Source organism: Cibotium barometz, chromosome 10 (assembly GCF_041138505.1).
Source record: "Cibotium barometz isolate CiBa-2024 chromosome 10, ASM4113850v1, whole genome shotgun sequence".
Taxonomy (NCBI): Eukaryota; Viridiplantae; Streptophyta; class Polypodiopsida; order Cyatheales; family Cibotiaceae; genus Cibotium; species Cibotium barometz.
In genome coordinates this window covers 25208290-25235854 of record NC_141055.1, presented here as the reverse complement: position 1 = coordinate 25235854, position 27565 = coordinate 25208290, and the positions used below count along the sequence as shown (strand labels likewise).

Sequence of the window (27565 nt, the reverse complement as noted above, 5' to 3'; positions counted from 1 at the left end):
GGATATCAAGAGAAGAAAAATGAGGGATATTGGTGGGATGATTCTAGGTGGAGTCTTTTAGGGAGGGGTAAAGGCTGGAGAAGATGATGGAGGGGCTAATGGGATGTGTCAACTTAGTGGTTTTGGGTGCTACTAATGTAGACATTTTGAGATTTGGATCTTTAGCAACATCTCTTTCTTGGTCTTCTTCTTCTTTTTTTGAAGCAAACTTTTCAAATTGGCATCATCACAAAAGATTTCCTTCTTAGCTAGGTCAATAGGTAGGTCACATGAATTATTTTGATGGTGGGCTCACGTGTCTTTTTGATATGTCAAATATGCTTACAAACAAGCATATTTTTTATATGTCAAATATGCTTATAAACAAGCATCTTTTTGATATGTCAAAGATTCTTATTAAGAAGGTCAAATAGACAAGGATTCACATTGGGTGGTACTGGGCATGAGAGCATGGGCATGAAGGTAGTTCAAGAAGATGGACAAAAGTAGACTTGGCCACTTTAGGGGGCAAGCATTTTTTGAGATAAAGTCTACAAGCATCGAGAAAGGGGTAAAAATTGGTCCTTAAAGCCCCTAATGCCAAAAAATCAACACTAACCTTTAAGATAGTTTCCCAAAGAAATAGTATTTACTCAAAGATAGTAGAATAAATGATTTTTTGAGAGTATTTTAGTGTCAATTTTCACACGTTGAGAGCTATAGACATTTCCCCAAAAAAAATCCACAACAAATAGGTATACTATCTACTCAAATATGGTAGAACAAAATGTAATTTTTTGAGAGGATCTCAATGCCAATTTTCACACAAGGAGAGCTATAGACCCTTAAAGCAGATAGTATCCCACTCAAAGATAGTATAACAAAATGTTTTTTTTTGTGAGTATTTTAGTGTCAAAGGAGAGCTACAGACACTTAAAGCAGTAGAGGGGATGGGGGGGATGTGTGTGTGTGTGTGTGTGTGTGTGTGTGTGTGTGTGCACGTGCGCATGCGCGTGTGTGCGTGCGTAAAAGGTGCATCTAATATATCCTTGTAAGCCTTAAATTTTTTTTATCTCTATCCCATTATAAAGTGGCAAGCGCTCATCCATCCTTGTAACCTTTAAAAAAAATGATCTATGTACATTCAAGTAAAGAGACAAAAACTCATGAAAGGAAAATAAAAATTTAAGGCTAAAAGATAGGCCCAATTAAAAACAAGATGGAAGTTAATATAAGCAAATGATCTTATGAATCCATTTTATGATTGCACAACATCAATGCGTTGCTGATAGTCTTGGTAAATCTCTCTTTTTTTGTAAGAGCTTCCTAGTGCATGAACTTATGCCTTTCCATATCTAGGCTAACATGCCTCAAAAAATCCATCTGCTCTACCCATTCTTCTTTTGAAATCCTCACAAGTGCATGAGGGGAAAATACCATACCTTCTATTCTACTCCTTTCTCTATAGATCCAGGAGTTGAGACCATAAAATTCCAGGAATTGAGACCATAAAGTTCCACATGCTCATTTTCTTTAACCACATGTATTTCTGACACATTGCATTCCATATCTAGTTGAGTCCATCCTTGTATGCATATCCTTTGTCACAACTTTCCTCCACTATACTGGCTAGGCTAAAATGCTGGGATGGTCTTTGATCTACCTCAGTATTTTGGTCTCTAGTGTTGCTCCTTAGCCTTTTGTGCCCTCATAAGTACAAAGCCACCTTGTTGTAGTCTATTATCGCTCTCTACAAGGTTGAGTGATGTCCCTTCAACAATTGGCAATGCATTTGGCACGTTGAGTGGCACACCCTCACTACTTGAGGGTGTCCATGTGTCATCAACATTATCTTGATAGAGCGAGATTGTTTATCTTAAAATTCCAACTTGAGGGTGGCACACCCTCATCAATACTACTTTTTGAGAGTATCCATGAGTGATCAACACTATCTCCATAGAACCAAACCATTTGTCTTATATTCTCACTAGTGTGTTGATCCTTGCAAAGAAGCATGGAGCAAGAACTTGGATCTTTCTAGCCTTAGCAATCCAACACTAAGGGACCCTTTTTTTTCTGACGCCGGTTACAATGTGTGACCTCCAACAAAATAGAACAATTTACACACAATCTCACATGCTTTGAAAGATCACTATGTAATTTACTATACATTAAATAATCTTTGAAAGATCACTAAAGTTGAGATCTATTATTTGCTCCAAATTTAAAATTTCAAATATAAACAACCAATTATTTAGTAAGTGCAGGTACTACGTAAGCATAGAAAGATGTGTTTAATACTATCAATCAAATTATGAAAGATCACTATGTAATTTAATATGTACCACAACATTCTTTAAAAGATCACTTTGTAAAATTACTGTGTACACCAAAAATGAGGTCTATAATTTACTTATTCAAACTTAAATGATCAATGGGAAACAATCAAATAGTTAGTAAGTTTGTAGGTAAGCATGGTGGCGTTTAAATTATTGCATGGAAACATGTGTTTAAAATGAACAATTGATCATGAATGATACAAAATATTCTAGGATATTAAAGAGGAAGATATTCCCTATGGTTATGTTTTTTCGTGTGTGTGTGTGTGTATTGGTTGCACGGCATAAGAAAATTTCATATTTTTCTTTAAACCTATAAGGCTGATTGATCAAGCATAAAAGGACCCCACTTCATTTCAATAAGGTCATATATAAATATTTTTTTTAAAAAGCCTTGACGACCCCCTCTCAACTTTATGCCATTGCTTCTTTCTTGCCACTTCCTCTTTCTCTTGTGTTTCTCAAGCCTTGGAGCATGCTCTTCTAGGCCAAGCAGACATACTAAGGAGGGCAATGTGGCATGTTTGGAGGGAGGCAAGGATTGGAAAAGGTACCTTGGGAAAGCTTGGAGATGATGGCATTGCATGTGCACTAGGAGAAAAGGGTTAAAACCACAATGATATGTTTTTATTGTTTATGATTGGGATAGAGAGAGTGGTTGGGCATATGATATTTGGTTCAAGAGAGAGTCACTACAATAAAAAAAACAAACAAACAAAATCCATTTGCAATAATCCATGTTACCATTCTCCAAGCTGGACTACATCTTTATTTTACAAGGTATCATAGACAAGGCCATGTCATGAAAGAAATGTGTAGTGCTACTTTCTGGATTTTTGCAAAGCCTTAACTCTGTTCCCCGATCCCTTTTGATACAACACCTACAACAAGAGCTCCAATTCTCACATGAGATGTAATGGCTCTACACAAGGCAGTAATTGGCAAAGTACGTGCACCTGGTGTACTCTTGGGAGATATATGTAGCCTACCCCAATTTTACCTACACTCTTTCGTCTATACATTGATCGGATTGCAATCTGTGGACAATTTTGGAGACACGTGCTCACCATTGGCCCACGTGCTAGTGCCCATATTGCTATATTCCAACAACATTGTCTTGATCTCATATTCAACAGAGGATTTGCAGAAACACTGGGATGCATCAGAAAGATTTTGCAAGGAGAGTGATCTTACAGTCAAATTTGGCAAAACTGTGGTTATGGTCTTCATCAACAAGTCTTATGTGGTCACCTCATGATTATCTATCTAATATAGAGAGGCCCCAATGGAGATTGTGCAAAAGCACATATACCTTGGAATCACTTTTACGGCTCCCAAGCTTTGCATGACCACGACTGTCACTGGTAGCCAGCTAGAGGGCACGCCTCTAGCCCATCTAGAGAGATTGTGTTTTCAGACTCATTTCCAAGAGCCTAGTACTACATATTGGCTCTTTAACATTTGAATAGGACCAACAGCTATGTATAGTACAACCTTCCATGGATAGGCCCAAGGAAGCATGAGTTGAGAAACATAGAGAAGCTACAAGTAATGATTTCATCATGCATGCTCAAAGGTAAACCATGAGTACTACAAAACATTATACGTGCAGAGTTTGTCTTGGCCTTCATTGGTTACAGATTCCCTCTTTCAAACCGTCACATTCAGCATGTATACATTCTTGACAGAGACTGCCTCCCGCCGCACCTAGGTGGAGTCCTCTATGCAGTTAGAGAGAGAGAGAGAGAGAGAGAGAGAGAGAGAGAGAGTCACACAGAGCTAGATCGCCCTCCTGCTCATTGACACAACCACCACCATTAATTACACATGCATGGCATTCAGAGGAAGTTCAATGGTTTCATGCACATAGCCTACAAACAAACCGTCTCCCCTCATTTCAGAACCACCTGGATCCCCCCTACCTCAACCTCACAGCAGATCAACCGGATCATACAGTTAGATCTACTCAAACTACACATACATCGGATGTGGGTGTCCCTGTCAAACATTGGTAAGAAACGTTAAGTTCTACAGAGAACACTTCTTGGGACACTCAAAGGATAGATTCTTTGAGACCTTGAGAAAAATAGAGATACGCGTCACATGTTTACACATTCAAGAGCGATTGGCCAGCTCGGTATCCTCCCACCACCTCAGGGTAGAGACTAGCTGAGCTGAGGATATCTCCCAGGAGATAAGGATATGCAGAGTATGTACCACTGGAGAAGTAGAAGATGAGACACACTATATGTTCAGCTGCCCAACCTACTACGTGGAACATCACAAAGCATCTCATAACAACGTGACATTCAAGCTTGAGGGGCAAACAAGTTATAGAACATTCTCAAATCTTGTTGCCATGTTTAAATAATGGATAAGAAGGCAGGCATGAAACACATTATAAAGACCATTACATTGTTTGCCACCTGTCACCTACACATGTAACATCAATTACAATACAAGCAAACAAATGAACTATCTCAAATCTCCATATCATACTCAAAAGTTCCACATTAATGTCCAACGACATATGTATCTGAGTACAGGGATGCAGCCATTGCTACTTGTGAGGCAGTATGGTTAAAGGGTCTCTTGACAGATTTATGCGAGCACCAAATACGTGATTCGTAACAGACTTGATAACTATTGTAAAGCATGCAGTAGTGCACCTAATTGCAAACAGGGCCGACCAGCAGTCTTAAGTGGCTCTGCTCGAGCCCTATGCATGTGTAGATTGTGCATGTGACTGCATGGATATTCACTGTTGAGCAAGCACTTGTATCGTCCACATGACCCAAGTGCTTCTTTGGTATGCCATACTGTTGAACCAAGTGCTTTCCAAGATCCTCTATAACACCACCTTGTACAAGTACTTCATACTGGCCCTTCTTCCCTGTAAATGCCCACCCCACCCACGCACCCAGCAACAAAAAAGAAAGATCAACCACTTGAAACATAAGTATAAAGTTGAGCATCATCATGTTAACCAATCAACAGTATAAAAGAGTAAAATAATTGTCTTAAGCAGAGAATTACACATCTCAGCTATTTCCCTTGAAAGATCAGACATTGAACCACTCACCAGGCAGCTCAGCAACTGACGTGCTGCAGGCAAACTTCTTCTGTAGCTCATTGGCCAGGATATCTGCATCCACAAGAAACGACTCCATCCCAGACACTCTCGTAACCTTCTTGCTTCCTTGCCGCCGTTCCATCATTATCTGCACACTCTTAATTGCTCCCTTCCTGAGCGCGGACTCATTCCCCCTGATGACTTTAAAGTGTGCTTGCATGCGGCTCAAAACGGTGGCACCCAAATCTCTCTTATGGATCTCTGTGGGATAGCTACTCCCCTTCTTGATGGTGCCTTTGTAGAGTGCATCACATAGCAATGCATCAAGTACAACTACTGCCTTGTCACTTTGTTTTACTAGGTTCTCTTTCTCCACATAGGCGAATACAACATCCAAAGGCCATGGTTGGAGCATCAAAACCTTTGGCGTTCAAACTTGGAAGCCCATGGCCCCTTTTATAAATGGAATTACCAAGCACCCATGCTTTGTGACTTGACCATAAGCAAGTTGGAAGTGGTTTTACGCTTCCAACTTACTTATGGTCAAACCACCATGTACCCATGCTTGGCAGCTTGACCATACGTGAATTGAAAGCATAAAATCAATTCAAACTTGCTTATGGTCAAATCGGCAAGCATGGGTGCTTGCCGACTTGACCATAAGAAAGTTGGAAGCGTAAAATCGTGCCCAACTCCTTTATGGTAAAGTCATGAAGCACCCATGCTTGCTGACTTGACCTTAAGTAAGTTGGAAGCGGTTTTATGCTTCCAACTCACTTATGGTCAAGTCCACAGGCACCCATATGGTCACTTGACCATATACTAGTTGGAATTATAAAATTGTTTCCAAATTGCTTATGGTCAAGTCGGCAAGCATGGGTGCTTGACGGCTTGACCATAAGGGAGTTGAAAGCGGTTTTAAGCTTCTAACAACTAACTTATGGTCAAGCTAGGAAGCACTCATACTTACGGACTTCACCATAAGCAATTTGGAAGCTATTTTATGCTTCCAAATCCCTTATGATCAAGCCGGTAATTTTCCGACTTGAGCATAAGTGAGTTGGTAGCATAAAATCCCTTCCAACTAGCTTATGGTCACGTCTGCAAGCATGGGTGCTTGCCATCTTGACCATATAAGTGAGTTGGCAGTGTAAAACCATTTCCAACTCTCTTATGGTCAAGTCAGCAAGCATGGGTGCTTGCTCGCTTAACCATAAGGGAGTTGGAAGAAATTTTATGCTTTCAACAAGCTTATGGTGAAGGTAGCAAGAACCCATGCTTGCCGACTTGACCATAAGCAAGTTGGAAATGATTTTGCACTACCAACTCGCATATGGTCAAGCCAGCAAGCATGGGTGCTTTTTTTGGCTTGAACATAAAGGAGTTAGAAGCATAAAACCACTTTCAGCTAGCTAATAGTCAAGTCAATAAGCATGGTTTCTTGTCGGTTTGACAATAAGATAGTTGGAATCGTAAAGTCACTTCCAACTACCTTATGGTTAAGCAGGCAAGCATGGTTGCTTGCTAGCTTGAACATAATGGTATTGGAAGCAGTTTTAGGGTTCAAACTTGCTTATGGTCAAGCCGCAAGTACCCATGCTTGCCAACTTGACCATAATGGTCGCTTGCCAGCTTAAACATAATGGAGTTGGAAGCGGTTTTAGGCTTCTAACTAGCTAATGGTCAAGCCGTAAGCACCCATGCTTGCCGACTTGACCATAATAATTTGGAAGCTATTTTATGCTTCCAACTTGCTTATGGTCAAGTCAAAAACTTGCCGGCTTGAGCATAAGTAAGTTGGAAGTGTAAAATTGCTTCCAACTTTCTTGTGGTCAAGTTGGCAAGCATGGGTACTTGTCGGCTTGTTGACCACGCGCTACACTGATGAATTCAACGAGTTTACCACCTGGGCCGATAGGCTCGGGTAATCTTTTGAAATTTCATCGTGATGGGGATAGATCATTGCAATTATTGATCTTCAACGAGGAATTCCTAGTAAGCGCGAGTCATCAGCTCGCGTTGACTATGTCCCTGCCCTTTGTACACACCGCCCGTCGCTCCTACCGATTGAATGGTCCGGTGAAGTTTTCGGATCGCGACGACGCTGGCGGTTCGCCCCCGGTGACGTTGTGAGAAGTTCATTAAGCCTTATCATTTAGAGGAAGGAGAAGTCGTAACAAGGTTTCCGTAGGTGAACCTGCGGAAGGATCATTGACACACATCCGACGAACACCGCGAATCGTGGACGTACCGCGAGGGGCCGCGCCCGGAGGCACGGTCGCCCGCGCCTCGCCCCCGTGCCTGAGCCGGGAGAATGTGGGCGAGGTGCCGGGCCGGGGCCCCCCGTCGGCCGCGCGGTGGGGTGCCGGGAGAGGGACGCCTCCCCCCCACCTCCGCCGTGAGGGCGTCCCCCCTCCTCCGTGCCTCTCGGCACGGGGCCGCTCGATAAACCTTCCGCCCCCCGCCCTCCGGGGTGGGGTGCGTGAGGCGCACTCAGAACAACCGACGCCGGACTGAGATGCCTCCCTCCGGGAGGATCGAAATACGTAGCAACGACTCTCAGCAACGGATATCTTGGCTCTTGCAATGATGAAGAACGCAGCGAAATGCGATACCTAGTGTGAATTGCAGAATTCCGCGAATCATCGAGTCTTTGAACGCAACTTGCGCCCGCGGCTCGTCCAAGGGCATGTCTGCCTGAGCGTCCACACGACCCCCACGCCAAGCCCCCCTCCTCCTCCCACGCGGCGGTTAGAGGGGCTCGCACGGCGGAGGTGGCCGTCCGAGCGCGCCTCCCCCTCCGCGCCCCCCCCCCCCCCCCCCGGGGCGGCGACGGCGGGGCGATCGTGCCGCCGCGCGGTCGGCTGAAATGCATCGACGGTACCGTGCGACGACCGGCCGCAAGGGTGATCAACGCTCCCTTCCGATGCCGTGCGCATCGATCGGGAACGGCTTTCTGCGGTCGGCTCGCCGCGCGACGGTGCCAGTGTGTCGACAAAGGGCTCACGAGAGGGGAGCGGGACGAGCGCCCCTCCCCGATCGGAATCTAACGCACGGACCTCAGATCAGGCAAGGCTACCCGCTGAGTTTAAGCATATCACTAAGCGGAGGAAAAGAAACTAACGAGGATTTCCCTAGTAGCGGCGAGCGAACCGGAAAGAGCCCAGCTTGAAAATCGTGCGGCCTCGCCGTGCGAATTGTAGTCTGGAGAGGCGTCCTCTGCGACGGACCGGGCCCAAGTCCCCTGGAAAGGGGCGTCAGAGAGGGTGAGAGCCCCGTCGAGCTCGGACCCTGTCGCTCCACGAGGCGCCGTCGACGAGTCGGGCTGTTTGGGAATGCAGCCCTAAGTGGGTGGTAGATATATATATATATGTATATATATATATGTATATATATATATATATGTATATATATATATATATATATATATTCGTGGCGTTTATGGATGTGTATACAAGCAACTAATTAGCCTAAATTACATACTAATTAGGCTAACAATTAGCAAAAATTAGTGCAAATTGAATGCATAAATCAACAATTTCTTGCATTCATTAAGCAATGCACACATTAATGTTGCATACACACTTTTGTTTAAGCATGCAAACACTCAATTTTCATGCACACACACACTAGTTTTTTGTAGGTTTACACACACAAAAAATTAGTATGCACACACATAGAAATTGAATGTACACACACTCAAAATCATGTGCAATTTAGCCATTTGCAATGCACTAATCATAATGCACAAACACAATTCCAATGCGCACATCAATTCTATGCAAATTTTGGCATTATGACGGCGTGATTAGGACTATAAAAAATACCATAAAAATAAGTGAGCTCCACTCACAATGAAATGCCCGATTTTACTCCAATAGCAATTTGAGTTGCAACAAGTATGTGTGTATGCACACCAAAGTGTTCCCAAAATCGATGTTTTGCCTCTTTGCGCCCTTGCACAGATCTCCAAATACTTCACCTAATCTTGAACACACACAAAAAATCATTACCCATTAGTGCCCAATGGCAAGATTAGCATGAGGGTTATGCATCTATTTATGCAAATTTCTATGTGTATGCACATGGAAGTTAGTGAAATTAGTTGTTAATTAATGAGAAAATTAGCAAAATTAGTGTGTGTATGCATGAAAATTAAAAACAAAAGAGGTAAAATTAGGGGCAAATGCACTACATAAACATTCAAAATCCACAAAATTAGTGAAATTAGTGAACAATTAAAGCAAATTAGTGGATTTGGGAGCCAAGCTCAACCATTTGGGAGTAAACTCAACCAATTCAAAGGGGGTTTTGTGAGTTTTAGAGTGTTAACAACTCTTGTTTTCAAAGCTAAATTGACTTCTAATTACCTATTCTCGTTGAGCCCTTGGGATCACACACCCAAGCCTCTCCTAAATCTAATCCTATCCAACGGTTTTGCAACTAATTGGAGCTTAATTAACAATGGTGAGCTCGTATGACACTCAACTAACATAGGTTATCGATCCCCGACAGTGGCGCCATTGGAGAACGGTGTTCCCTATCTTGCAATAGAATGCCAAGCATAGTACACACGTAGCCCCCCAAAGTGTATGGATAACACAATGTCTAACGAGGACTAAACCCGATTAGTGCATGGAGGCTTATCCCTTTCGGGAGAGTTGCATACAAGAGCTCAAACCACATGACAAATCCTACCCTCAATCTAGCATCAATCAATATCTCAATCCCTTATGCTACTTACACAAATTAAGAGAACAAGAGCAAGATTAGCAATCCCACATGCTCAATCCTACACCCCTATTCTACATATTCATGCATCCTCATTCCTACACAAGCATTGCTAGAATCTACTCCTTCCTAATGCAAGCATACATCCCATAAGCTCAAGCAAGCGTTGGATCCCCGGTTCACAAGCCCACAAGCTCAATGAAGGAGTCAATCCATAGCATGGCTCATTGCCATGGCCATAGGCAAGAGCAAACTTCAATGGAGACTACACACACACCTCAAGCAAGCATACAATTAGAAAGAATTAGAAGCATTCAATTAAACCCTAGCTTAATCTACTTGCAATGCATGAGAGAATGAAGAACATGATAAAGTAAAATCCTTGATTCAATGGAGCCATGGAAGCTCAATAGTTACACATTAGAGAGAGGTTTTGAGAGCTCAAGCTAGAGCTTAGCTCAATAGCATAAATCAATAATAAGAAGTGTAACCCTAAAAATGTCTCACAATTGGCTTATGTAGACTTTTTAGTAAATTGCCCACACTTGGGCGGCCGGACATTTGTGTGACTCAAAGAGGTTAATTACACAAATTGGAACGCACAGGAGCCCATACAATGATTAAATTAATTATGAGCTAGTTAAATGTAAGAGAAATTAGCCCCGAGGACTTTCCCGTAGCACTACTTCACTTCATAATCGGTCTCGTTCCGCATAGCATAAGAGTTGGCGGAATAGAGCACTCCAATTTTATTTAGTTGACTTGTTGATGCCATAGTACCACTCTCTTGCTTCATTTTTAAGGGCAAGAGGAAATAGCTTTAGCAAGAATATTGGATCATTTTTCCCTACTAACAAGCATGAAAGCACAAAGTTATTCAAGAAATCTTGACCATTTTCACCCTCCTTCCCATAGAACTTTAGAAATTCCATGATAGCATTTCCAAATTACGCCCTTCTTGCAGATGGCAATAGTTTAGCCATTTTGTCGCTCTCTTGGAATTTGAAGAAGCCAAAACTACGTAGATATCTAGACTCATCATTTGAGTTCTTTAAAATAGAAAATTCCATAATCAAGCTTGTAAAATTGAAGAGTCGTTGAGCCCTCCTCAGTGAGGGCAACAATTTATGAGAAGGGAAAAATTGAGCGGGATGGCCTCAACACCCCGAACAACCTCCAAACTCATAAGGAATGTTAAGGGAAAGGACCTCCCAAGCATCCAAGGTTTAGAAAAGGGGCACCACCCAATCTATACATGGACTAGGATGTTTTAACAACACTTCCAATAGTAATTAATCAAGCCAAATACACCTATACATATCAAAAGGAGAGGATATATATATATATATATATATATATATATATATATATATATATATATATATGTATGTATATATACATATATATATATATACATATATATATATATGGACGCCATGGCTGGAATATTCTGCTGGGGGTGTCAACCAATTTCTAGCAAAAAGTGCTTGAACACGCGTGTCTAACATTAGACACGCGTGTCTAATGAAATGTGAGCTTTTTTTATTTTGTAAATAAATCATAATTTAAGCTTAAAAATCTGTTAATTACGACCTACCACGTCGTATGTTGCTATGTGGGAAAAATAATCTTCTTATTTCTTCGCGACGTGATGGCCTTCCTTCAAGCTTGATGGTTGATTACAAGCTATGGAAGATTATGTGTGTGGGGGGGGGTCTATTTATAGGAAAACTAGAGCCCGGTCACTGGATAGGCCACCTGGGATGCCACTAGGGCTTGGGGGAGGGTGTGTGGCAGCTTACTAGGCAGGAGAGAGAGTGGATAAGGATTCAAAATTAGCAACACTTTTCGAGTTCCACAAGTGGTATTTTTTTTATTTTATTTTTCTAAATGTTAAATCGAATTCGAAGGAATGCTCCTTTGCTAATGACCTTTCCTTTCTTGCTAATTAACTTTCCCTTCCCAGCCTCATCTAGCCACAATTCTCACCAACCAGATTATGGATAAAGTTGACATTCCATTTCTCACTTGGGATGTCACATGGACTCCATCACTGCTCCTCACCCCTTCCAGAACCTTCCAGGACCTTGCAGATCCTTCCAGAGCCTTCTAGACTATTCTAGCATGCTCCAGATTTTCCTAAGGTTATTTAATTAATTAATCCTTTGCAAATTAACTAATTAAATACTCAATGTGTAAACAAAATTGCATGGGAATACACTTTTCAACAAGAATGACTGCAAAGGTATTCTCTTGATTAAACTGCTGAGTATATACAAGCTTCTTGAGATGTATGTACAAATGCTTAGTAATGGGACATTACAAGATATATATATATATATATATATATATATATATATATATATGTATGTATGTATGTATATATATATATATGTATATGTGTGTGTGTATATATATATATACATATATATATATACATATGTATATACGTACATATATACATATGTATATACGCACATATATACATATGTATATACGCACATATACATATATGTATATACATACATATATATATATATATATATATATATATATATATATATATATAATATATAGAAAGGAGCTAGCCGACATCCTTCTCTTTAAAGTCCCTAACTTCTTTCCAATGTTCCTCTTCCACAACGTTCTGTAGGAAGAATTGCTTCCACATTCCGGATTTCACATTCTTGCTTCAATGAGCTCTTGTCAATTCATGCTTCAGAGACTTTAGGTATCGTCTCTAAAGTCAGCTCACGAATCGGGATCCTTCTAGCTAAATAAGGTGGCGGCCCTTCCAACATGGTCTGCATGTCTCGGATCAGTGCTTGTTCCTTGATCAAGTTGATCTTTTCTGAAATGGGATTGGGATATTCTTTTAACTTTGGTGGGATGGGGATATTAGCCTTAATGCGTGCCTCATAAGCCTTGCGGATTGCATCCAACGTTTTGTTCACTTTATCCACTAAAATCGATCCTCTTGAGAGTTGGTTTCTTACTCATAATTTTGTTGTTTTTGAGGCGTTTGAGCATCTCCATTTTTTATCACTTCTTCGTTGGCAGAAGCATCTGTAGGTGATGCTTTTGCTTTGAGTTAGAGTCCTTGTGAGTTGTCAATTTACCACGTTTTTCATTTTTCTCTTTTCTTGCTTTCTTTTTAGTGCATTTGAACTTTCTGGTTTTGATGTGTTTGCTTTTTTGGCTTGTGCTCTTATGATGACCATTATGGATGTGTCCTCACCCTCTCTATGTTTTGGCTCTTCCTCACCTTGAGCTGGTTTGGGTTCTGTAGAAGGTTTGAAGATAAATTATTTATGCAGTACGTCTGGTGTTTCTAGGACAATGGATTTTTATGAACCTGACTCCGAAGTGTCAATTCCACTAGAATTTCCTTGTTCCTTTGTTTTTTGCTAGTCGGGGACTTCTTGGATTTGCTACGCTTTTGTCACTTTGGCTTTGGCTATTCTCTTGGAGCACATTCTTGGAGCACATTCTTGAAGCACTGGCTCTTCCTTAGACTTTAGCATAGGCTCATCAACCACCTTTTTAGCTGGGACTCTAGTCACTACCCACAGTGTGAAAGAAATTCACTCTCATTCTCCAATGAGGTAGGTGAGGGAATGACTTCAATGTAATTGAAAGTCCTTCTCTCAACTCAAACATCATTTCTAGGTCTATGTGGGCAATGCTTGCCTAAGCGATTGATGGTAGAACCTTTGCAATACCATGGAATTTCAGGCTAGTTAGAACTACTAGCTTTGCCCTTTTTCTTAGGCTCTGGCTCTAGAGGGCAATTCTTGGTCTAATGAGGTCCATGACACTTATAGTAATGCACAACCTTTTTAAGGTGAGACTTGGTTGATGTACTAAAGCTTTACCTAATCTCAACTCTCTTTCCGCATGATAGGGTTGAATGGGCATTAATGCCAACTCACTCTCATTTTTCTCCTTTTCCACGTCTTGTAGAGACAATGTACTAGTTGCAATAACATGAGTCCTACACCCGGCCCAGGTTCACTCCATTTGCATTTGAAACAATGCTTTCCTTATGTTGAGATCCTTGAGAGCTTTGTTCTCTTAGATATCTAATCCTATGACGACATTCTAGCATCATGTGATCAGTCCAATTTCTGCAAAATTCACACCACCTCCCAGGTTTTGAGATGGATCAGTTGAGTCAAGCCTTAGCTTCTGCACTATAAGATCTACCAAGGCTTGGATATTTATGTGCTTGCTCAACTCCCCAGACATTGTTGAATCTTGATCTCCCTTATTTTGTGAAAGATCACAGTTGTCATCAAGCCTTTGCACTTCAAAACAACACTCGTCGAAATCGGAATGTTTCTAGGCTAATAAGGTCATATAGAGTTGTCGGTCCCTAAGCCCTTCAAGATCACACAATCTATTCCTTGAGCTGATTGATGCACTCTTGCATTGTCTCTCCATCCTTCTTGCTTGAAGTTCAAGATTAGAGGAACTATGTTGTGCTTGATCCCTATCTTGGTGTGTGCCTTGCTAGAGTCTCAAAGTTATATAGTGCTACTAGCTTGAGAGTTTGAAACCAAGATAAAGCACTACCTTCCATGGTTAGACTGAAGCCTTGTACCTTGTTGTTCTTGTTTGTGACTCCCTTAGCAAATATGAGCTGCCTAAACTTTGCCACATGATCATAAGGATCACCAGTCCCATCGAACTTCTTGCTATATTTTCTAGGTTGGTTGGTCTAAGTCAATTGCCTTGTGCTCTCTCACACCTTCCCCTTGTTCTCCCTCTGGTTTCAATTTTGGTTTCATGAGGTCTATGTTATCCTTCATAGATCCTATGACCTTCCACAACTCACTGATGGATATATTGAGCGACCTATAGGTCTCCTTGAGAAAGTGATAGTAACCTCCTGTGGAGTTGAGTATGAGCATACATTTGCTGTGGTAGATTTTGGGAAGAGTCCAAACTATGACATCATCCTGGGATGATCGTTTATGCAGCAACTCTAGATGATTCAGGACTAGGGCTTCAATTATATCTACTTGTGAAAAAGAAGTGCTATAACATGCATAACTGTTGCTAATCACTCCTACAGAGATGTGGCTAGAACTCCCATGGAAGATTTTGAGTCGGCTACGCCTAGCGAAACATCCTCAGTTCCCTCATGGATAAACAAGAAGGCTCACATATAGATGTGCGGAGCTTCAGAAGATTCAAAACATGAGTTAGACAATGAAGAGGTCTTGTGTGACAAATACTATATTCCTAACCCTTTTTCTGAAGGTGAATTTGAGCCAGCAAGATGGATGGATATCCTCGACACGCTTGATGTGTGTGTGAACAACACTACTCTCACAAAGTTTTGTGATGATGAGGACTTTGACATTACAAATGATATAAGTAATCACAAAAATTGAACCCAAGGAAATCCACGAGCCGGGGGAAAGCACTGAAATTTTTGAGCAAACAACTATGTTCTATTTGGCAAGGAAAGATGAAGTCTCCATCAGGGACGTGAGTGACGACAAGAACGATGAAATTAGGGACGAGGAATTTTACGATGCTTTGGATGAGGTCGATGAGTTTGAAGATGATAAAGAGAGGCCTAAAGCAAAGAAAATCACTTTGAAACTCAGGGGAGGAAAGCAGGTAGAGGTACTTCTAATCAAATCTACAAATCGGGAACGACGACGTAAACAGGTCCATTCAAAGGGTCAAACAAAATAGAAAATACCATGCATCAGAGACAAGACACACTACTTGCTTGTGGAAGCACAAGATGGTCTTAAAGATAAAATAACTAGATGCTTCAAGGCATAAAAAATGGAATGCTCGAATCGACCAAAAGGGTCAGAAACAAAAATCAAACAACAACCACCACAAAAAACAAGGGCCCACAGAGCCAAAGATGATGAAAACTGAAAGAAGGGTCAAATACAATGATCTTAAACAAGAGTTGAAAGAAGTATGGACCACGGAAATGGAAACATAATCTAAGGAACAAGATGGAATCAATGTACCCTCGCATTTCAAGAAGTACGTGTACCGCCAAGATATCGATTGAGAGGTTAGTCTTTGTATTTTAAGAGTAATTAGTTCTAAGATTTCTTTCTTTTTCAGAGTATTAAATGCAAGTTGTCATGTATGCCTAGGCGTAAAGAGCTTTTGCACTTCATGACACTAACAAAGTTGAAGGACCCAAATGGCACCCATTTTTCGGACTACAAGAAAATGCGCTTCTACGTGAAGCAAGAAGCTTATTGGTATGCCATGTTTGAGGAGGTCTCTATCCTTATTGCCAAGTTAGAGGTGGAGGGTCCTGAATTACCAAAAACATTTGAGGCATTCTACAAAGCTTCACGTAGAGTTCATGTTGCACTAGCTTATTCACACATTTTGGGCACCATGAAAAGTGACATTGCGTGAGAGAGTTGAATCGAGCAGGCGTCTACTATTCAGTGACATTGCGTGAGAGAGTTGAATCGAGCAGGCGTCTACTATTCAGGTATTCATTCTTTCAATGTCCTCACATATGACTCACGAATGCACAATTAATCTTTTTTTTTAAGATGGCTTTTGGAGTGTATGAGTCAAAAAACAATTACTGAGATGCCCATTGAGATTGAAGAGTGGAAAGATGTGAACGATGAGAAGACTATGTTCTCCCCTTCATTGGTGGAGAAGAGCATTACTCCATGGGAATGCTCACACTATCCATGGTGGTTGGAATATCCTCTTGGAGTTGTACCCAAATGTGAGCAGCAACTACATGCACGTACGTAACTACTTGTCTTCCATACATTTTTCTAGTTTTCTAAAATTCAGGTAGCCTGTTGTTAATTTACTTTTCTTTTTGTTCTTGCAAATTAAAGTTTTTATTGATGAGAACCCCACTATTGAAAAGCCTGCAAGTACCACAATTGCAATGGATGGCGAGAACGCCCATGTACTCCCACAAAGAAAATCTGCATCCATGAAAGGTAAGAACTTACATAAACGATAACAATCCCCTAAGCATGTCACGGCCCCTTCCCAATGAGGAGGAAGAAGAAGAGAGCGTGGAGGTTCCTCTAATACGTAAGCATTCAAAAAAGGGAGGGACTAGCAAGGCAAGGTCAGCAATGTCAGAGTCGATTATTCATTGTTCAGTCTCAGAGAGAATGCCTACAAACCATGTGACAGCAGTGTTCGAAAAAAACTATTTTCCCAAAAAGTAAAAAACCTTCATCTAAAAATTATGAAATTATTTATAAAGAAAATTGTCAAATTTATGAAATTATTTATAAAGAAAATTGTCAAATTTTGAAGGTTTTTGTTCTACAACCCCTCAAAATCTGTAGGTTTTTATACCCTTAAGTTTCAAATTTGAAGGTAATTTTAAAAATCTGCAAGTGCAAATTACACTATACCCGGGTTTTTTTCGAACACTGTGTGACAGGTGAGTCTTTATATTTACAAACTGTGTGACAGGTGAGTCTTTATATTTACAAACTGTGTGACAGGTGAGTCCTTTAGTCCTTTATGTCGTTTCTCATTCACTCTCTCCCCCTCTCTCTCTATCACCGCACTTGTTGAGCTCGAACTTTTTCCCCAATGTTTCAGCTGCACAAACGTAAGCACAGAGTTTAACAAGCTCTAAAATCTATTTGAAAATACCTAAATCAAAAGCCCACATTTTTATAATCCCTAGATAAATCTATGGTAGTACCCGTAATGACCCATAAACCCTTGTACTTCCTTGGTGTGTCTTGGTCTTGGCAACTCAACAATAACTTTGATCTTCTCAAAATCGGTAGAGATGCCATTCTTGGAGACAATATGGCCCAAAATATTATATATATATATATATATATATATATATATATATATGTAGATATATATATATATATATATACATATGTAGATATATATAGATATGTATATATATATCTATATATACATATCTTCATATATATTTGCATATATATATATATATATCTATATATATCTACATATGTATATATATTTATATACATATATATATATATATATATATATATATATATATATATATATATATATATATATATATAGTTTCGTGTCAGTCGAAACGAGTGTGAAATGCAATAGGGTGACATCAAAATTTTCACCTTCATTATGTAAAACAATTATTTTTTAGAGTTAGATGGGCTCAATGAGCTCCAAGTTGTATGTGAGGGCTAAGGTTAGATCTTAAGAATTATCCCACATTGTGAGCCTAGGAAGTTTTGTGTAAAAAGGGGCCTCATTTGAGAGGTCACACACTCTTTAGGCTATCACATGCTAGAGCTTTCTTGAGAGAGCTACTCTCCCTCTTGTGCATAGAGGTGGAGACTCTTCTCCCATATCCTCCTACTACATTGTATGAGCAATGATCTTCTACTCTCATGGCAATGAAATGTGCTATGACTCTTTCTTCTTCTCTATATTTTCACTAGTATATGTATGCTCGTGTTTAATGTTTGTGCGAGCTTCTATTTTTGTGTGTATGAGCTTGTGGGCAAGAGCTTGAGCTTAGCCATAGCTTGTGAGCTTCCCGTAGAGCAATGTTGTGCATGAATGAAGAATGGGCTGATTTGAAGCTTTCCATTAAATCTTGAATTCTTGTGTGTGCATGCTAGTAGAAAGGGAAAGTGCGGGGTGAAGTAGATCTATACTCTCGTGTGTTCATGGGTAGTGTGTGCCCTTGCTCGAGTGCATGAATGAGTGGGTTTGTGTGAATAAGAACGGGTTGAGTTTGTGTGTGTGTGTGTCTAGTGTCAAGTAGTGGTAGTCATAGGCTTCTCTCCCAAAAGGGATAAGCTTCCATGCACTCAACTGGGTTGAGTCCTTAGCAATGAAAGGAGTACTTGCATTCCATTGGAGGTAGGCGGTATACTCTACTTGCCCGTATTGCATCGTAGGGAGATTTTGGTCTTTCCATTGGCGTCGCTACTGGGGATATGACCTACGGTTGGTTGAAGAGCTTTGGCTGCCAATGCTTTCTTTGCTTAGCACCATTGGTTGTAAAGGCATTGGATAGGAGTAGGATAGGCATACAGATTAGTGGATAAGAGATAAAATTAGGGAAGTTAACACTCATTTAGCGATTGAGCACCTCCCACAATCACTTTGCTTAATTTCTTGCATTTTATTTTTGTGCAGAAACTTGATTTTATTGCAAATTTTCTTTTTGCTGCATTGTGCTAATGTGCATTGTTTTGCATTGTGCATTAAGCATACACTAACCATTGCTAACAAGTGGATTTTTTGTGTCACTAATAGAAGATCTATGCTCTTATGCGAGAAGGCTACATGCTAAGGACCTCTCCCTTGAGGTCGGTATACGAGCTTACGAGAAAGGACGAATCCGAGGTTAGTGCCTAATTCTTAAATTTCTGCAAATAGTCTAATTTTTGCCAATTCACTGCTTAAGTAGGATAATGAATGTGTAGAAATGTGCATATGGATTGAATGCATAAAGATATTAGACTAGAAAATGGAGAATGAGAGAGCAGGGGGTGGTTGTGCATAATTTGCAAATTTTTGCATTTTCTGCATTTTCTGCGTATTGTGCATTTTCTGCATTTTTTGTAAATTCTGCAATTTTATGTATATTTGTGCATTATCTACACATTGTAAAATTTTTGAATTTTTTTTTGCTAAATGTTGCATTAACATTGCATTAACTATAGTTTTTTTTTTTTTAAAAGAGAAAAGTCAAGAACCGAGAATCTCCTCCCACCCCTCTTCAATCCACCCACACACACACACATGTGGTTAGTTAAAGTTAGCAAGTGGTAGTGGGTTAGTGGTAGGTGGCATTAATTAAAGTCAAACCAGACAAAAAGGGGATTTTGAAGGCTCAAACGACCTTTTCCATTTTAAGGACTTAGTTCAATAATTTGGAAATTCCGAGAGCTTCGCGGGAAAAAAAAAAGTCTCGAACCATTTTCTCAAACACTTGTGTCAAAATTTGGGAGTGTACGTTTCACGTCGCTACAAGTGGAATGATACCCATGGTCAAAATTTGGGTTCCGGGACGATCGAAAGCCTCATAGTAAAAAATACACAAAAAATAGCCCAAAATTGAAAAAAATTGCCGAGAAATAAGTGCACTATTTTTTGTGCAGTATTGCTTAGGAGGCTCAAAAATTGATTGTGGCAAAGTTTGGTCCTTGCAAATTATTTTTAAAAATTTTCCCAAAACTGGACACTGTAAACTACTAAAAATCGCATACGCATCTGCACTCAGGAACTATACTAGGGGGACTTAACGCTAGTGCACCATCTAGGGTAACCACTCAAGGGAGTGGTACACCCTCCGTTGGCAACCTAGAAAGTATCCAGGAGGGGTCCATAATAGACTCTCAGTCTAATACGTTCTCTACTTTTGAAAGCAAAATAAATTCAATGATCCAGTCGGGGAGATGGATTTCAATGTCCTGCTCATCTTCCAAAATGAAAACATCGTTGGTGCAGAGATGTACAAAGACCCTTTGGGTAGATATGTCTTTAAAACGGCAGACAATCATACTCCCTTTCACCAGTTTCCAATGGTTAACTACCAAGGAGACTTGTACATGGAGAAAGATGGAGAAAGGTACCAAGTGACCAAGTATTCTCAAAAAGTGGATGCTTGTGAAGTACTTCAAGCTGGGCCTATGCTCTCTGAGGTTCCCAACCTTGAGGCGACAACGTCAAGGCTCAAAAAACCAGGAACTTCCACCAAACCTATGGGCCTAGGTATGGCTCATAAGTCTCCTTTGGATAAATTGTTCACAGACTTTCATTTTGATGAGGGAGATGAGAGATTCAAGTGGAAACCTTTTGGAAACATAAAGGTTACCAAGGTGTTCCAAGACAATGTTGTGCACGAAGTCTTCAAAGACTTCTCAGAGGTTTATTATGCTACAACCAGATTGCCCCACCTACAATTCCTAGTCCAACATACACTTACCTTGGAACAATCGGGACTAGAGACTAGGGTTAAGGATGAGCACGGAAATCAATTTAGGACCTTAGAGTGGAACAAAGTAAGGGACCTCACATGGAAGGGGAAACCCCTCTTCTCTTATGTGCCACCTGCTTCTACATCTAGACCAGGAGACACGTAGCCTACAGCGCTGAAACAAGACCTCCAAATCCAAAATTGACATCCTCTGAATGGACAACAATACGGGGACCACTTCCCCCTTGGAGTGTGCCTCCTATTCAAGAATGGGAAAATAGGATAGATCCTAGTCTAGAAAGACCAGGAAGGTTGAGACCTCCAATGGAGACAATGAGGTTCACGTCTCCATGGGAAGACGTAGATAAAGTTCAACCACCTAGAAGACATGATGAAAATCATAGGAAAGTGAGGCCATCTGCTTTGCAAAAACTAGTTAAGAAGTATGATGGATCTGGGGATCCATATGACCATGTAGCGGCCTATATAAACAAGTTGCTCATGCTGAGCAGGTAAGAGACACTCATACGCAGATTGAGGGCTTTGGTCTGGGTGGTTGCAAGATCAGGGTGCTCAGTTTTGTCCACTCAGGCACCCTGTAAACAGTAAAAAAACAGGCATTTGTTTACCTTTAGTGGCTAATCTCTCCTAGTAAATGAAAGAATTTCGTTTCAAGTTCTTTTGTTGGAACATCATATTCAAAGTTTGAAATATGGTTGCATAATTTGATTAAGCATTAGATAGTCAAAAGTCCTCATTTTCTTAGGTACAAAGTCAATGTATACACCCTGTCCCAAATTTAAACTGATTCCATAAAATGCTAATATCTTTTACATATAAACTCATATGAGATTCCCACTTTGTACCTTAGATCTTCACATAATATAGAGCTTAACTTGATTTTTCAAGAAAATTTTAAGATATTTGTCTATTTTTTTTAAATATTTCAAGGTCTTTAAAGTGTTATAATATACGCCACTTTTTGTACCCACAATAACTACCACTTAAAATCCTCAATCTTGTAAATCAAAAGAGTGGGTATATACTGAGACATTAGTAGAATGTGGTGGTTAGTAAAAATTACAAATTCAATGGTTGGATTTTTAATGATCTCTTTTTCAAAATTCTTCCAGACTATCAGAAGGCTTGCAAATATTAATAATCTAATTAGTAAAATTACATTTTTGATGTGAATCATCTAAAACCTATAGGGACTAGTGTACTTGTAATGGTGCATCTATGGAAAAATAAATTGGATCACTCTAAGTATGGAAAGATCATTTGTTTATCATTTCATCATATTTTTGATTAATTTTAATTAATTAGACTAATCTATATTAATTTAAGTTATATTGGGTTAATTTAAGAGCAAGTGTATTTTCTATTAGTTGCTTGATTTCATTTTAAGTACCTTGCCTCCCAAAATTTACTCTCCAAGCATTGTCCCAGTCCAGCATAAACTGGATAAAACTGGACACCCTGATCTTGCAACAACCCGTCTAACCTTAGAAAGTAAAGCTCTAATGTGGTTCCAAACCCTTGAGCTAGAATCTAAGTTTTCACTTACTCGATTAGAGAAATATTTCATTGCGGCTTTCTCAAAAATGGGGATAAAGCACAATGCGATAGCTCAGATCTACTTATTTAAGCAGAAGGACCATGAGATAGTGAGCGATTGTGTGAATAGACTCAAGCAGTACATTGCTAGTAGATGCCCAAATGAGGAAAAGCCAAGCCAAGCTAGGCTCATCTCAATTTTCTTAGAAGGCCTTAGGACTCTTCATGCACATCTCTATGCTCGCAAGCATTCTATATTTAATGAATGTTGTCTAGATGCCATGGATTTCAATGATAACTTTGACATGAGTAGTGAATCAAGCCATAGTAGTGCAAAGGATGGTAGGCAATCTCCACAGAGATCCACTACCACTACCACTAGCAAGGATACAAATTAAGAGCAGTTAGTTGACATGGTGATAAGAAGACTAGGACAAACTTATAGACCTCCTTACAGACCAATTGGTTATGCTACACCACCAGTTAGTTGACATGGTGAGAAGGAGACTAGGACAAACTTATAGACCTCCTTACATACCAATTGGTTATGCTACACCACCAGTTAGTTGACATGGTGAGAAGGAGACTAGGACAAACTTATAGACCTCCTTACAGACCAATTGGTTATGCTACACCACCACCAACTAATGGACCATATGCTTGTGGAATGTGCGTGGGACCCCACCGTATGGAACAATGTTCTTCTTACATGCCTGGGGCCAACAATCCTCCCACAAGGAAGTGGTGTGATGTTTGCAAGTGGAATCTTACCCATGTCACTAGTGACTGCTTGCACATAGCTAGAATGGCAAGAGAAAGAGAAGCAAGAGTAAGACCTCAAGGATTTGGGAGACAAGGTCATGCACCAAATGAGCAAGCTAAACTAGTCTAAGGGGCACAACCTCCACCTCTTGGAACAGTGCCAGTGAGATATGTTGAAATTGAGAACCAAGAGGCTGGAAGAGAGCTTGTGAGTGTAGGTCCTTACTATCAAGAAGGGGATCATGAAGTGCCAGAATTTTACGAGGAATTTGTTGATGTTGGTGGACATCCACAGGGAGGTTAGGCAGTAGAGGAGGCACTGTGCATGCAGCGACCGAGGTTGTGAGGGCCTCTTGGGAGTGGAATGGCATCACTTTGACTATTGATGGGGATGGAGTGACACATTGCTATTCTAGGGGGCAAGCATACTTTATCAGTGCTTCTGATGCATCGGAGACAGGGAAGAGTCCAAATGCCTTATACAAGGAGTGGTTCGCTGCGGTGGAAGCAGTTGGCTCGGAGAAAGTAATTCAACTTGTGAGAGCCAGCAAACAGGGCAATAGGAAGATTGTTGGAGGCGCGTTATCCCCATATCACCTTCTCAGTATACATGGCCCATTGCTTGAATAACCTGCTTAAAGACCTTGGAGACATTGAGTGGGTGGGAGACACTATAGAGCACAGTAACAAGATTGTGTCCTTTATTTATAGGCACACTTTCTTGTTGGCCGAGTTCAGGAAGAGGTCGCAGAGAGAACTTCGCGAGTATTCAAACACACGCTTCACATACAACTTCTTGATGATGGAGTCTATACAAAAGTGCTCTAGTGCTCTAAAGCAATTCATGGTGAGTGACGAGTTTGAGAAACATCATCTAGCAGGTACAAAGGCAGGCAAGGAATGCAAGAAAAACATCGCAGACTCAAACTTCTGGGAGAAGTGCAGGAAAATTGTTGAAATAGGTAAGCCTATCATCCACTTGTTAAGGATGACAGATTCTTTGCAGCCATGCATTGGCCGAATTTATGAAGGGATAGACAAGATGATCGAGAAGCTGGCGCAAATAGAGAGTGACAAAGACTTGTACGTGGAGATGAAGTCCAAGTGCACTAACAGGTGGAGTGAGTATCATTCTCCGAATGGCTCTAGTTCTGATTCTGCAAATGGCTCTGGAATGTACGCGTCATCGCACAATTCATCTTCATTAGTTTCCAATTTCTTTTTTGAACCTCCAACTTTTGAAGCTCCACACATCCAAATCTCCTTGTGAGGACTTATCCAAGATGGTACCGAAGATTTTTCACGCGTTGTAGCTGATTCAAAGTCTTCTAGTGGTGTTCTAGCCACGTCTCTATAAGAGTGATTAGCAAGATTGATTCTTGTAATAGCTTCGTGCTGCCATAAGTAAATATAGTTGAAACCCCAATCCTGTATCATCTTAAGTTGCCGCATAAACGGTCGTCCAAGAATGATGTCATAATTTGGGCTTTTCCCAAAATCTACTACCGCAAAAGTGTGTTCATACTCAACCCCGCAAGAGGTGACTACAACTTTTTCCAGAAGACCTATGGGTCTTTCAATATATCCATCAGCCAACTGTAATTTCAATCTTGTTTTCCGCAAAGCTGGCTTTCCCCACATTTCCCAAACCTTTTTAGTTGCAATGGCAATGCCTGCTCCGCTATCTAGGATAGCTAGAGTGCTATGCCCATCATATTCCACAGGTAGGGTCGTGTTTCCATCTTCCCCTTCGCAGTACTCACCGACTTTGTTCAGTGGCACCGGTTTAAAGACCTTTTTGCCTTTGTCTTCTTTGATAGTAGGAATGTTATCCGAGACAGGCACCATGATCCCCATCTTCCTCAGACATTTACCTACGTCTTCCCATAGATCTGGTCTTACCTTAAGTACATCAGCTAAGGGTAGCGTGCACTGGATGGGTGCAGCCATCAAAGCCGATAGGTTTTCCACATCAAGCATTGGAGGTAGTTTTAATTTAAGAGAAGGTAGTTTCTGGATGTCTGAATGAGCTTCGTAGTCACCTAGAAAAGACGATAAGATCTTTAAGGTTTCCGCTTTGCTATCCGCGACTTCTCAGATCCTGCATCTCCGTACTCTGTTCGCACTTCCAATTCGATCGTTTTCAGATCAAAGTCGATTTCTTCGATTGGAGGTTCCTCTGAAGGTGATGCGTCCAATTTAGTTTTCCGGATGGCTTCCCAGAGTTTGTTACCCCATTCCTCACTCACCTCAGGTACGTGGGACGTTGGCTCTAGAATAGTTTCTGCTTTTTCATCCAAGTCATCCAAGTTCCCCGTTTTGTTTTCTGGTTCTTCAGGTGTTGTTGGTAATCCCGTTTCCATTACTCAGCTTGCATCAAGCATGGTAAGCATGAAGTACCTTCATTATTTGCAAAATTGGTGGAGAGGTGCATACATACATACATACATACATACATATATATATATATATATATATATATATATATATATGTATGTATATATATATGTATGTATATATATATATATATGTATGTATATATATATGTATGTATTTGACTCGAGTGTTTTATGCCAATTCATGAGCTTATCCATGACATAGCTGTTTGAAGACCAAGCACTTAGAGTATTCCAAGTAGTTAAAGGTTGGTGCTTACTCTTGGGTGCTGGTGCTGTGGTAGTTGTTGTTGTGGACTCAGACAGTCTTTCCTCTTCCGTGATCACTACCATCTTTGTCGGTTCCGTTGGTTTTATGGTTGCCATCTGGTCTTCACTCTCTTCTCTGGCTTCTGCCTTGACTTGTTTTCAGCTATGCTGGTTTCAGATCTCTGCTCATCCTCATTACTTGATTGTTCTGATGAGCTCGTACACTCAGAGGTTTCATTGCTACTTGTTCCTCTGACTCTTCTCTATTTTGCAACCAAAGGCTTCTTCTGCTCTGCCTTTCTTTGAGTCGCAGTTTCAGATGTAGCCTCTGCTACTTCTTTGCTAACTTTCATACCTGATGCATTGTCTCTAGCAAATTTCATTCTCCATTCTGCTATTTTGTTCTTGGCAGAATTTTTTGCTTTTGCTTCACTAGATTCTCTGTCTGATTTTGCTTGCTTTTGTGCAAAGGCTTTTTCCATCAGAAGGATGAAGATTTAAGCACGACGCTTAAATAATATGATTTTTAAGCAAAAGGCTTGAAAATTAAGGGATTTTCCATCAAGATGATGTAGATTTAAGCGAGACACTTAAATATTACAATTTTTAAGCAAAAGGCTTAAAAATTAAGATTTGAATGAAGATTTAAGTGAGACGCTTAAATATTTTAATTTTTAAGCAAAAGGCTTCAAAATTAAGGTTTTTTTCCATCAAGATGATGAAAATTTAAGCGAGACGCTTAAATATTATGATTTTTAAGAAAAAGGCTTAAAAATTAAGATCTGTATGAAGATTTAAGCGAGACACTTAAATATTATGATTTTTAAGCAAAAGGCTTAAAAATTAAGGTTTTTTCCATCAAGACGATGATGATTTAAGCAAGATGCTTAAATATTATATTTTTTAAGCAAACAAGCTTGCATGACCCGCCTCCGACGGGTCTTGCTCGCTCTTGTCACGGGCCGCTCCGCGGCCAATGACACGGCCGCTTCGCGACCGATACCGATCCCCAATTTTTTACTGGCGACCAGTAAAGTCTGGGGTTCAAGTCGACCGCAAAGTGCCATCATTGAGCACAGAGCAGCCCATGGCAAGAGCGAGCATGACCCGCCAAGGCCTTTCACTCAAGTTCCTAAAAACAAAATAAAAAAGCTCGCTAATGTGGACATGGCTATTAAAAAAAAAGAACTTTTGATGAAGTGATGGTATACCTTAGAAACATCTACCAAGATTAAAAGATCCGTGGCAAGAGTGACCAGCTCCCGCCGGAGGCTAGTTGACCAAGTGGACGTCCTCTCTCTCATGCTAAATAGTTTATCACTTCCAATTAATCCAAAGATAGACCTCCCTTTTGTAGCTTGGAGGCTTACAATAACATATTAAGTTTCTCTATATTTCTCTTTGTCTAATTTATGGAAAGCTAAACAACATGAAAATAACAATATAAATCAAATCATATTCTGATACTTTTTACTTGAAAGCAAGTTGAACAAACATCATTACATTACCACAATTTTATGATACTTTTTACTTCAAGGCAAATCATATT

The 27565-nt window shown here is 40.4% G+C and overlaps 1 protein-coding gene and 1 non-coding gene across 2 annotated transcripts; one reads left to right on the top strand and one right to left on the bottom strand.

The window, feature by feature from the left end:
• Positions 1 to 4785: 4785 nt before the first annotated feature.
• Positions 4786 to 5806, bottom strand: LOC147634701 (uncharacterized). Its single transcript, XM_086803284.1, has 2 exons — positions 5401 to 5806; positions 4786 to 5211 (listed from the first exon to the last, which is right to left on the bottom strand). Exons 1-2 carry the CDS (start codon positions 5804 to 5806, stop codon positions 4988 to 4990), a joined length of 630 nt encoding a protein of 209 aa, XP_086659410.1. The 3' UTR covers positions 4786 to 4987.
• Positions 5807 to 7945: 2139 nt separating this feature from the next.
• Positions 7946 to 8098, top strand: LOC147634700 (5.8S ribosomal RNA). Its single transcript, XR_015266841.1, has one exon. It is a non-coding gene; the product is annotated as a 5.8S ribosomal RNA (ribosomal RNA).
• Positions 8099 to 27565: the final 19467 nt, after the last annotated feature.

Bases quoted from the DNA above. Each gene is read 5' to 3' on its own strand.
- LOC147634701 (XM_086803284.1), bottom strand. From the start codon at position 5,806: ATGCTCCAACCATGGCCTTTGGATGTTGTATTCGCCTATGTGGAGAAA. The intron at 5,212-5,400 runs GTGAGTGGTTCA...GGGCATTTACAG, and splicing joins GTCAGTTGCTGAGCTGCCTG to GGAAGAAGGGCCAGTATGAA.